This window comes from Gymnodraco acuticeps, unplaced genomic scaffold (assembly GCF_902827175.1).
Source record: "Gymnodraco acuticeps unplaced genomic scaffold, fGymAcu1.1, whole genome shotgun sequence".
NCBI classification, from domain to species: Eukaryota; Metazoa; Chordata; class Actinopteri; order Perciformes; family Bathydraconidae; genus Gymnodraco; species Gymnodraco acuticeps.
The window spans coordinates 2,199,991-2,211,063 of NW_022992081.1; the positions used below are offsets into that span (position 1 = coordinate 2,199,991).

Genomic DNA, 11,073 nt, shown 5'->3' on the forward strand with positions numbered 1-11,073 from the left:
ACATTTATTTTGTACCTTGAGATATATTGCAGATTTGAATTAATGATGTGAAATATAATCACCCCTTAAATCAGACTTTAGTTAGTCCTGGAGTAAATTCACAAACTACCCTGCAGTATGCTACAAAGTCATTCAAACTAGCTGTACCTTTACCAGCTTTGATAACACTTTAGTGATCAATAATTATAATCAAAATAAATTATTCTGAAACGGACCAATCTGCATAATGAGTACTTTTACTTTTGGTACTTTAAGTATATTTTGATGCCAATAATGTTGTACTTTTACTTGAATAAAATATCGATGTAACATAGTATTCCTACACTCTGATACTTCTACTTTTACTCAAGTACAAGCTTTGAGTATTCTCCCACCTCTGCGTGAGCGTTACGGTGATGGCACTATGTCGTGGAAGTCAACAAATGACTAGAATCGATGTGTTTAATGCAAGGGGGGAGTGTTTGGTTTTTTTAACATGAAAAAAGGAAGAAGATATGCCACAAATATTTCATATTTATTTTCTAAGCTTGTGAAAAACAAACAAAGCAAACATTTCAACACTCTTGCCGTGTATAAAATGTGGCTAGAAAAACATACAGGAAATAACCTGTGGAATGTGATCATAAAAAACTGTCAAAATCTGCCTAATATTTTGTACGGATTAAAACATTTTTAAATGTGCATTTATACATTTTATGCAGCAGCTGCCGTGAAATTGCAATGTGTAATCACAATATTCAATAAGTGTATACAATTATATATGCCGGTGAACATATTTCAATTGAGGCAGCCATACACCCTTTGTTTTTTCCAGTGGTTATATTTTCACTTAAAACAAGTTAAATGCAGCTACAAGAGAAAAATTGTGCTAAACTCCTCTTACAAGCCATTATCAAAGTGTTGCCTGGCAGAGAAATGCTTGTTCACATCCTTTCATGAAGCACCTAAACCTATTGGGCTCTGCTAATTGTAGTTTCTAAGCTCTCTGCTACATCTGAAAGCACCAGTGGGACTAGATGCAGGCCCGTCCATCACCAATCTCAGTGGTATCCCGGGATCATTAATGTCCTGTGCGTCTAGACACTTCGCAGCAGCCATTTGGAGGTGAGATGCCAGACTGGGAGAAGTAGTTCCACCACCATGGTTTTTCCTGCCGCTCTATCCCTCCCTCCCTCGCGTATGGCTCTCTGAAGCGCTCAAACTGGTTGTAGGGGTCGAATCGCTCCCATGTGTCTACTGTGGGGAAGAGGTAGTCGTCGATATCGGGCTCTATGGGAACCTGGATTCAGGAAAGCGGAAATGTAAGTATAGAGCAAGGCTAATAGAAGATATCCATTAAGCATTGAATGTGTTTTTAAAAGTGTAATAGTTGTATAAGTGTTTATGTCTTCCCGTCTGCAGATGGCAATGAGCTAGTAGCTAAAAAAGGTGCACAAATCTCTACAAAAACTAAACCATCATGTAAAAGTAACATTTAAAAGTAAATTTGAAAAGAAAATGAAGACAAAGTCCAACCTTCTCCAACAGAAAGTCGACACGTCCAGCCTTGTTCAGGTTGTGAGGCAGATACACCCTCTTGCTGACCCTGGAGTAACCCTTGGCTGTGGCTGTCAGGATGTGAGTACCGGGGTTCAGCAGACGCCAGTAGTCTCCATCTTCAGCTGGAGGAAGGGGAAGAGAGCAGGGCCATCCAGTCAGAGAGGAGATCCAATAATGAAAGAGGACAGTAAATAGTGTGACAAATAAAAGAGGAGAGTATACATACAAACAATCCTACAGCCATGCTGGTGGATTTGTTAACCCTTTAATATCAAGTAAGTTATGGTTTGATTTCATTTTGGATAAGCATGTTAGCATGCTAATGTTTTGCATATGTAATATTTACAATCTTGACCATCTTAGTTAAGCTTGTAAGCATGCTAACATGTGCTAATTAGAACTTATCAAAGGGTACAGCTAAGACTGATGGAAATGTCATTTTTTAGGTAAAAAAAGGAAATTGAGTTGAGAAAGTGAAGGCGTCATCAAAGTCATAATGCTTCATCATCTGGGGAACATGAATATCTGTACAAAGTTTCATGACGATGTATCCAACAGTCAGCGTGGCTTAAACTGTTTAATATCATGAACACTTTGTCAAATATGCCTCAAAGCAATGCGAAATAAACATCAAAGTAATACCTTAAAAATGTGTAGCCATGCAGGACATTGTTTACCTGTGGTAACATCCTTCTTAATCCCCCTGACAGAGATCGTGGCTCCTTTTATTCTATTTCCATCAAGATCTTTAACAACTCCCTTTATTCCTCGATGGACCTGATCAGGAACAGGGCACACAAGGAATATTCTTATTTTTCAGCCTCAATCTTTTACTTACGTCAATGGCACTTATTATTAATATTCTTCTAATCCTTTGTGTCCTTTCTGGTCTTTAAAAAGTAAAAGTGTTCTACTGCAATATTTAACTTGTACTCTCACACACTCATTGTCAATAACTCATCCTTCAACTTTATGCACTGTAAAAATATGCACATTTTAAAACAACTGGTCACCAAGCCTGTATTAGGGACACTCACAGACTCCATAAAACTGAGCAGAGCTTCCTTATTCCTCTTCCATTCTGGGTAAAGCTCGGCCTCTGAGGGGAATTTGTCACAGCCGAGCTCCACGGTGATCTCCAGACAATTAGTGTGCAAGTAGTTAAAGTCTGACATACCTGAAAGGGAAACGTGTACATGATGAGTCCCTCAACAGCAATGAGATGGAGAGAAAAAGCTAACGCCTCTCAGTAGTTTGAAAAATGTTATATATCTCACCACCAGCAAAACTGTACCACAGTGCCCCATTGATGATGCCTCTAGTGCGGTAAAAGTTGGCTCCACACCTCTCTGTGTCGTTGTTCGACATTGTTTCGTGGGCGTCTGCGTAGATACGAGCCAGCTGCTTCAGGACCTGAACATGGGGGCATTAATTATGATAGACATGGCAGATTAATATGGTAATCAATCAATTACACCATCAAACTTTGTCAGTTGATACTTTACTTTTTTTTCTTCTACAATTTAAATGTTACATATGCAAAAATATCTTATTTGTTCATTTTGCATTAATTTCCAGAGTAGAGATCTGGAGATTGTTTTAAAGCCATGTTCAAAATTGTTCAATCTGTGAACATATTAGATTCAAATGTTTTTACAGAGGGAATTTTGGATATCTTCCTTGTAACATCGAAATAAATAATAATAATAATTGTTGCTGTGTTTTTAAGAATACAATTACAATATGAATGATTTATGAAAATAACTATCTGTAAAAACGTTAACAAAGTTTATGAAGTGGTTAATTTATGCATTATGAGAATACAAATATTTTTGAGAAATTGGCCTTTAATTAAAGATGTGTATTTTATAATTGAAATATACACTACAGGTGAATATATATATATATTATATATATAAACACAGTATATATACATATATCACAATAACACTTCCATAGTTGATAACTCACATTAGGACAATTCTGTTTTGTCTTGTTTGCTGAAATGTTATGTTTAATATGCAAATGAGCAATAAATAATGCTAAGCAACACAATCCTCAATATTGACCAGTGCATGAACAAAAAAAAAAAGTTTTATAGCATGGATATTCAATCAACTTATCCTACCTGTTCATCTGGGGTGGGTGAGAGCATCCTCTCCTCTTGAGGGTGTCTGGAGAAGTCGAAGGGATATGAGATCACCATATCCCCTCCATGTAGGCTGGCAGACTGAACGAAGGGCAGTGACCTGATCCACTTCATCACTGCATAGGTCTCTGGTGCCACCTACAGGTCAAAGAGAGGTAAGGCTGAACAACTGAATCTGATTCATTTAAAATAAAAAGTTTACCACCTCTAGGCCTACTTACCTTGCCAAACCAGTAGGCATCAGGGATTGGGATGTGGTCAATGCGGTAGTGCCTGCTGCGGCGGTTCCGGTAGAAAATGGAGGTGAGGTCAGGAAAATTGCGGTTAAGGTCTAAATTCTGGGCGTTGGTCCGTCCATTGGTCCAACCATTCAATAAGTGACCCTGAAACATTAAGGTTTAAACAACTAGGAGTGTTACTAAGTGCTAGAGACATTAATCATGATGATGATGATGATGATGATGATGTGTTAGTCGGAGCAATGATTATATGAGTAAAATATATGAACATTAGTCAGGAGTACAGGCAAAAACCTATTAGACTATTTCTGTTAATTCCGTTAACATGAAGACAAGACCATATATCCGTCATTATGCAAAGAAGGGAATGGAGTGACAACAGGACAGCAGCATCATACATAATATAGGTGAGCAGATAATGCATTAAATCAATGATAAATCCAAACAATAAAACATTTTTGGATTATGCAAACTGCTGCATGTCATTATATAGTAGGAGAATATGCATGTGTTGCCAAATACAATATAAATATGGGGTTTTGATAGACAGTGATACGTTTAATTGATGATACAGTAGTTTGGCCTACACAATACATTGTAAATCTGATCATCATTGACGTATGTTGAATTGTTTAGTGTGGTGCAATCAGACAGCCTGTCACACTAAAACCCATGCATATAAATTGCAGTAAAGATATATATACACACACGTATACATATACAATTAATATGCGTACAACAAAGGTATCAGGCAATAGAATGTGTTTTGGATTAAACATTGAGACAACTAAGAATTGAATAGTGGATCTCACAACTTTTAACCCCACCTTGTCAAATGACTACAACAAACATCTGATCATACACATGATAAGTATAAAGCACACATGCATGCAGAGCGTGTTGAGGGCACAGGGAGACATTAGTTCATACATGCACAATATTTTGACCAAAAGGACAAAATATTATCCTCTTTAGCATTGAAAGGCTCAAGAGATTACAATGTAGATGTCCCACTTCCTCAGGCTTGCAATACTACAATGCTAAACAAAGAATAAAAGTGATGATTAGTGTTGGATTCTCTGGTTAGTAAAAAGAATAGGTTGAACGTAGAAGCTTGAAGGGTTGAGTACTCTTATTAATCTTTCACAACCAATTTAGTAACTTAACCAGACTTAAGACCTTACAGTAGATACATCTACCTGCAACTTCCCATAAGTCACTGATTTATTACTGCTTGTTAACAATTAGGATGTCCTTTTGTCCATCACCAAACCAAAGAGTAAGCACATTATATTATTGTCTTTTTCTAGATATTAAAAAATGGCCAAATGTGCAACTAAAAAGTGTTCACAAGTTGCTCAATGGTGTCCCATTTGACAACCCTTGATCAACGTTGTAAAAACCATCTGCATCAGCAATGCTCAAATTCTCCAAGTCCTCATTCCTCCACTTCTACAAGTCAAGCCGAACAGACAGAACACACATTGAGATTGAGAGCGGATAATGGTGGTTTGTCTTTTTTCTGTTAACAATATTTACTTCCTGGTTGCTGAGCTCCGGGTCATTGTTATCGTCTACCTCTGAGGCGGCTAGCTCATAGCCATCTGGGTTCATGGAGGCCAGAATATGGATGCGGGTCGTGTTGATGAGGGTCTGAATCCGCTGGTTCCCCAGGAGGTATTCTGAGCACAGGTACTGGGCCATGTAGACGAGCAGCTGGCGGCCCAGAACCTCGTTGCCATGCATGTTGGCCACCAGCTTGATCTCTGGCTCCACTACGGATTACAGGCAAAAGGAAACAGGGTGAAAGCTGCAATCATTGACGTGAGCCACTTTGGGGCCTCAGAACAAGCCTGTATAACAAAAGTGGACCTAGTCCCCTCTTGGTTTGTGTTCTGCCCCTTAAAATGCTAGAGCCTGGCCGTTTGTTCGCCACCATCGTGGTATTTTGGAAACAGGAGTGACACAAGTGGTTGGAGCTGCCCAGAAAATAAGATACTCAACTGGATGGCAAATAATGTATGCATTATTAATCTATGAGAAACTGATATTGCAAAACTGGAAAAGTAAAGAATTGTGGTGGGGATAGGTTTGGTCAGTGTTTGTTTTTTAAATGAGTGGGGATGAAGTATTAATTGGTACTATCTAATTTAAGGCAAGTTTTGTTGCTAATTAATTTCTCTGTGTTATGAAATCTCAAATGTGATGTAATTTTACCACTCATCCTGTAAAAAAATTGAATTATACAAATAAAAGTGGTTGAAGTTGGGGAAGAGCAAGGCCAGAGGCCTGTACTACGAATCCAGTTCAACAGACCCTGGATATGTTTGAGTTATCTGGCTTAATTAACCCAAAACAAACGCGATCTACTTCTAAACGCGTCATAGTTCCTGAATGAAAAGAAAACTATGATATTAGACAAATATGAAGAAGTTAAACTTTAAACATCCATGACTTAAACACTTTATCCAGGATAAAAGCAACATAGCTGCACCTGCAAGGTGAACACAGAACAGCTGGTAAAAAAAAGAGTTTGAATGCGTACATTAACAGGTTTATGATATCACTGCCCGTCTAAGACACCATCTGACTTTAATTACATTTGATTCAAGTGTTTCGTCAACTTAATGTGTTGCTTAAAATAATACTTCTGCATACAGTATGTGACACTGTGAGTGTTGCACGGCCCGATACGGCTCAGCTGACTCAGATAAGGAAATATATGATATATTATGATGTGATATGAATGAAAATGGGACACATCGACGTCTGCACTCACAGTGCCGCGGACTGTACTTAATGTTACTCTGATCCGGTTACTTATGTTGTGGCAGATATTGAAGTAAGCTTTCTTAACGCTAATGTTATAGTAGTCAGATTGCTCTGAAGATGGGAGGTGATATTCTATTAATGTTCACACAGTCAGTTGATTTTTGCCGGCCGTCTTTCCTGCAACGGCAGTTTTTCTGTATTTCCTTTCTCCTGTAATATGACTTGATCGCTTTAAATTCCGCACACGGAGCTCTGATTGGTCAGCAGGCAGTGCTTTCACTGAGTTGATCTCTTATCCTGGAACCTAACCTGCTTCGGACCAGGCTAGCCGTTCAGCATAAGTTACCATGGAGATCTAGCCCGCTAAGAAGAGAACCAGCGTCGTAGGACCGGAAAGCCAGAGTTTTCCCTGAAGTTAGCTCGCTAAGCGAAAAATCCGGCTTCGAAGTACAGGCCTCAGGTTTGCCGTTCAGCATAAGTTACCATGGAGATCTACCCCGGTAAAACGGATGCTAATTGAGGCTATTGGAAAATAGGCATGTAATGTATTTATTTACAAGAAAGAAATGAACATCCGAAATAAGCAGCTCCACTATATTCACCAGTTAGTCGCTCACTTTGTCTGCTCTGGTGTTGGGAAGATAGTGTGCAGTATTTTTAAAGATGTATTTGCTTAAAAACAGCTGCCATTTTGGTGAGAGCGGTAATATGAAATCGTAAAGTTAAGAGCACTAATTCATTACACCACAGGAAGATTTGATTGGAGAGTAATAAACAGGAACAATGTAATCACCAAGCTGTGTGCATTACAAACATCTCATCACACAGTTAATGACACTACTCTTCTTACTCACATAGCTCGTGCTGTCCTGGGTTCTTGCTGAACTCAATAACCAGCAGATCCCGGCCCTCCGTGCTGCGTCCAATGCTGTACACATGAGAGATTTGGGAGCACTTGGCTGCGGTTCTCTTCAGTAAGCTGTACATCTGGGTGTTGGATGTGTAGATGAACTGGATGATGGTGCTGGGTTCATCATGAGAGTAGCTTGACATTTCTAGCTCCTGTCTGGCTGGAGGAGGGATGCCAGGATTTAGGGAGGGAGAGAAAGATGCTTTGTTTGTTTCACAGAAGAGTATAATTATGTTTTGGTCCCAAACAGTACAACACAACAGCGTGTCCTTTACCTTTCAGCCCTGCCAATGGGTCAACGCAGCCCTCTTGGTCGCTTGCGAAGAAGCGGTCACAGTCTAGGAAGTAGGGCCAGGCCATGTCGATGGACTCGAATGCATGAGCACAGTCTTTCCTCAAGGCGTCACATGTGCTGCGGCAAGGTTTGATCATCTTGCCGTCCTTGCAGGGGGAGGCGAGAACCGAGCAGCCAAGGAGACGAATCTCAGGAGAACACTCCCCGTTGAGAAGGCCATGGATAACGCTGAGGAGGAGGTACTCCGCCCCTGACTCTGCATCCAAACGACTCTGGTGGCCAAGGATGTTGGGAAATATGGTGCTGGAGCACGATGATAACAGTTAGCTTTTAGCTTTTTTTCCAAAAGAATAACATTAGACAAGAAATGTATATGTGTTCAGCTAACAACCTTTATTACCAACCTATACCACCCACCTCGAGTATTCCATATCATTGCAGTAGCCCAGGTTCAGCTCTGTGCAGGTAGCTGTGGAACAAGATAAGGGAGAAAGTTGTTAACTTAACCGGTTTTATCCTTTTTAAACTTTGAGCGTGTAATTCATGCCTTTGTTTCAACTCGTAAAGATTATTGTAATGCACTTTATGCCGGCCTAAATAAGACTTCGCTGGCCTGCCTGCAGCTTGTACAAAACGCTGCGGCGTGGCTGCTTACAGGAACCCGCAAGTTTGACCACATCACACCAGTTCTGGCTTCGCTCCACTGCCAGACTCCATTTTAGAGTCAATTTTAAGATTTTATTGTTTGTTTTTAAATCTCTTAATGGGCTGGCCCCAGAGTACATCTCCGACCTCTTACAGGTGTACACCCCCTCAAGGGCTTTGAGGTCGGCTGATCAGCTGCTGCTTGTAGTCCCAAAAACAAACAAAAGACCAGGGGAGACCGAGCGTTCTCATCGGTAGCCCCCAGGCTCTGGAACGACCTGCCCCCTCAGGTTAAATTGTCGCCCACTCTTGAAGCTTTTAAGTCCCACCTAAAAACCCACCTCTTTTCCCTCGCTTACCAGTCAGTCTGAGCTATGTCTTACTTATTTGTATGCTTTTACTGTCTGTCCATAGCCTTTATGTGCCTTGTATTTATTCTTATGTGTGCTTTTTTATCTTTTCTTATGTGTGCTTTTTATCTATTCGTGTAATATTATATTTTATTATAATGTTATGTTCATTGTGAAGCACTTTGGCAAATCCTCTGTTTTTAAACTGTGCTATATAAATAAAGTCGATTGGATTGGATTGGATTAACTTAAATTTAAAGTAATGTGTGTGCTAATATGTTAGCTTAAGTATAGTTAAATAAGTTTAACAAAGCTTTTCTTTTGTTATTGTACGTTTCAAATAGGGCTAAAGTTCTGTATCCAGGATTGGAATGTTTAATGGGTCACTATGGGCTTCAAATGTCAGGGAGAGCCATGTATCAATTAGTCAAGTTAAATTACAATGAACAACCTTAAATAAATATAGGTCAATAAACTACAAAGAGATTGACAATGCTTATTAAAAGGGGCAAAAATAACTAGAAGACTCAAAATGACTCTGAAGTCTCACAAAATGGCTACAATAGATACAAAGCAACTATAAGGGATAATCAAAATAAATCCAAAGGACACTAAAACACAAAAAACGACACAAAACAACTAAAAAGACTCAACATGACTAGAAAGAGAAAGAAAAGGACTCCAAAGAAACACAAAATGACAACAAAGAGACACAAAGCAACGACATAAAGAACAACTATGTGTGTAGCTTCTACACTTCTGTCAAGCATATAATCCGCCTATGGATCCACCTGTTGATTATATGCATAGCACCTGGTGTACTGTAGTGCCTATGTGTAGCACCTGGTGCTTCAAAAAGGTAAAGTACAGTTTAGTTTTTTTTTTTAAAGCTCATAAATCCTTATGTGCTGCAGCTGCCTTCACTCTGAATTACCCTCTACCTGGAGAGGAGGCCTGTTGCATCTTGCAGTGACACTCAGTATTTCATGGTTTCTAGCTCTGAAGTTTATATAAAGACCTGGAAATAGATCTTAGGCCACATCTTTTCATTTATAAGTGGAGAGGCCCTGAAATGTCATTTACGCGGATTGCTTTCTGTAGCCGAGATAGGCCTATAAAATATGACCTACAAAATCCAACAGTGTTTAATGTAATGTAAGACCCTATATTTCACAACTTGGACAAATGAATGTGCCACTTACGTTTGTCTCCAGCCACGCTGTTGCTGCATCTTCCTGTGAGAAAACCAAAGCCAAACAATGAGGAAGCATGGACATATTTGTGTCATAAATAAAACGCTAGGAGGCGACATCTCCAAAAACACGGGCCGAGCCAAAGGAAGCCCTATGCTTTTTAAAAAAAAAAAACTATACTGTTTATGAACATGGTTAAAAAAAACTGCAGCTGACAATGTGTCTAACGTCAAGTCAAGGTCCCATATGAATAATAACGAAACTTTACAGTCTTTCCACCTTTTTTGGCAGTACATGCATTAACAGCGATACATTGAAAGGTAATAACTGAAATAATAATTTAGTGCAGCGAGAGGGTATGCCATGATAAAATGTTAATGATGTGTTGTTTATCAACTGTTTTTCTTTATAAAAGCGACGGGTATATTATGAAATAGTCCTTATTGCTCATTCAAATGGTCTTTTAAGTTCTGTCTCCATTCTGATTTGACGTCGTACAGTAATCTATGGATTTTGTTTGAAGTTGAAGGGACCTTACCTAAAAACTCGTCTCCTGGATGACATGTCTGCTGCTGCGGGACGCACCAACAACTCCTCGTCAAAGAAAGAAGCAGCACCGAAAGTCCTAAACGCATGTTGAAGTGCAGTTTCGGCGGTGTGTGATGTGGCAGTGTGTGCGTGTGTGTGTGTTTGAAGCTGCAACTTTTCCGTTCCTTTGGCTGGATGATAATCACACGCAGCGCGGAAACCTCCTTCCTTTGTCTGCGAGAAGCATCCCTGACCCGAGAAAAGTGTGCGTAACGAGCAAGCACCGATCATATTACACCGCAGAGCTGTTGTGTGTGTGTGTGTGTGTGTGTGTGTGTGTGTGTGTGTGTGTGTGTGTGTGTGTGTGTGTGTGGCCTAGCATTACTATACTTGTGGGGACCTAAATCTGTTTACACAGTCACGTGTGGGGACTCGCCTCCCTTATGGGGACAA

The 11,073-nt window shown here is 39.7% G+C and overlaps 1 protein-coding gene across 2 annotated transcripts; it reads right to left on the reverse strand.

Moving 5' to 3' along the window:
* Window positions 1-493: 493 nt before the first annotated feature.
* cpz (carboxypeptidase Z) lies at window positions 494-10,864 on the reverse strand. 2 transcript variants are annotated; one of them, XM_034202373.1, is made up of 13 exons: window positions 10,631-10,864; window positions 10,102-10,134; window positions 8,322-8,373; window positions 7,885-8,207; window positions 7,554-7,769; window positions 5,467-5,702; window positions 3,910-4,071; window positions 3,668-3,826; window positions 2,817-2,952; window positions 2,577-2,716; window positions 2,217-2,316; window positions 1,516-1,661; window positions 494-1,279 (listed from the first exon to the last, which is right to left on the reverse strand). In XM_034202373.1, the coding sequence occupies exons 1-13, from the start codon at window positions 10,725-10,727 to the stop codon at window positions 1,061-1,063; spliced, it is 2,019 nt and encodes a 672-aa protein (XP_034058264.1). In that variant the 5' UTR covers window positions 10,728-10,864; the 3' UTR covers window positions 494-1,060. The 2 variants fall into 2 exon arrangements, with proteins under 2 accessions (XP_034058264.1, XP_034058263.1); XM_034202372.1 differs by having other exon boundaries at window positions 5,506-5,702; window positions 10,631-10,855.
* Between the last annotated feature and the right edge of the window lie 209 nt (window positions 10,865-11,073).

Bases quoted from the DNA above. Each gene is read 5' to 3' on its own strand.
- cpz (XM_034202373.1), bottom strand. From the start codon at position 10,727: ATGCGTTTAGGACTTTCGGTGCTGCTTCTTTCTTTGACGAGGAGTTGT. The intron at 4,072-5,466 runs GTAAATATTGTT...TTAATGTTTCAG, and splicing joins CGGAGCTCAGCAACCAGGAA to GGTCACTTATTGAATGGTTG. The intron at 1,662-2,216 runs GTAAACAATGTC...CCCTTCCTCCAG, and splicing joins TAAGAAGGATGTTACCACAG to CTGAAGATGGAGACTACTGG.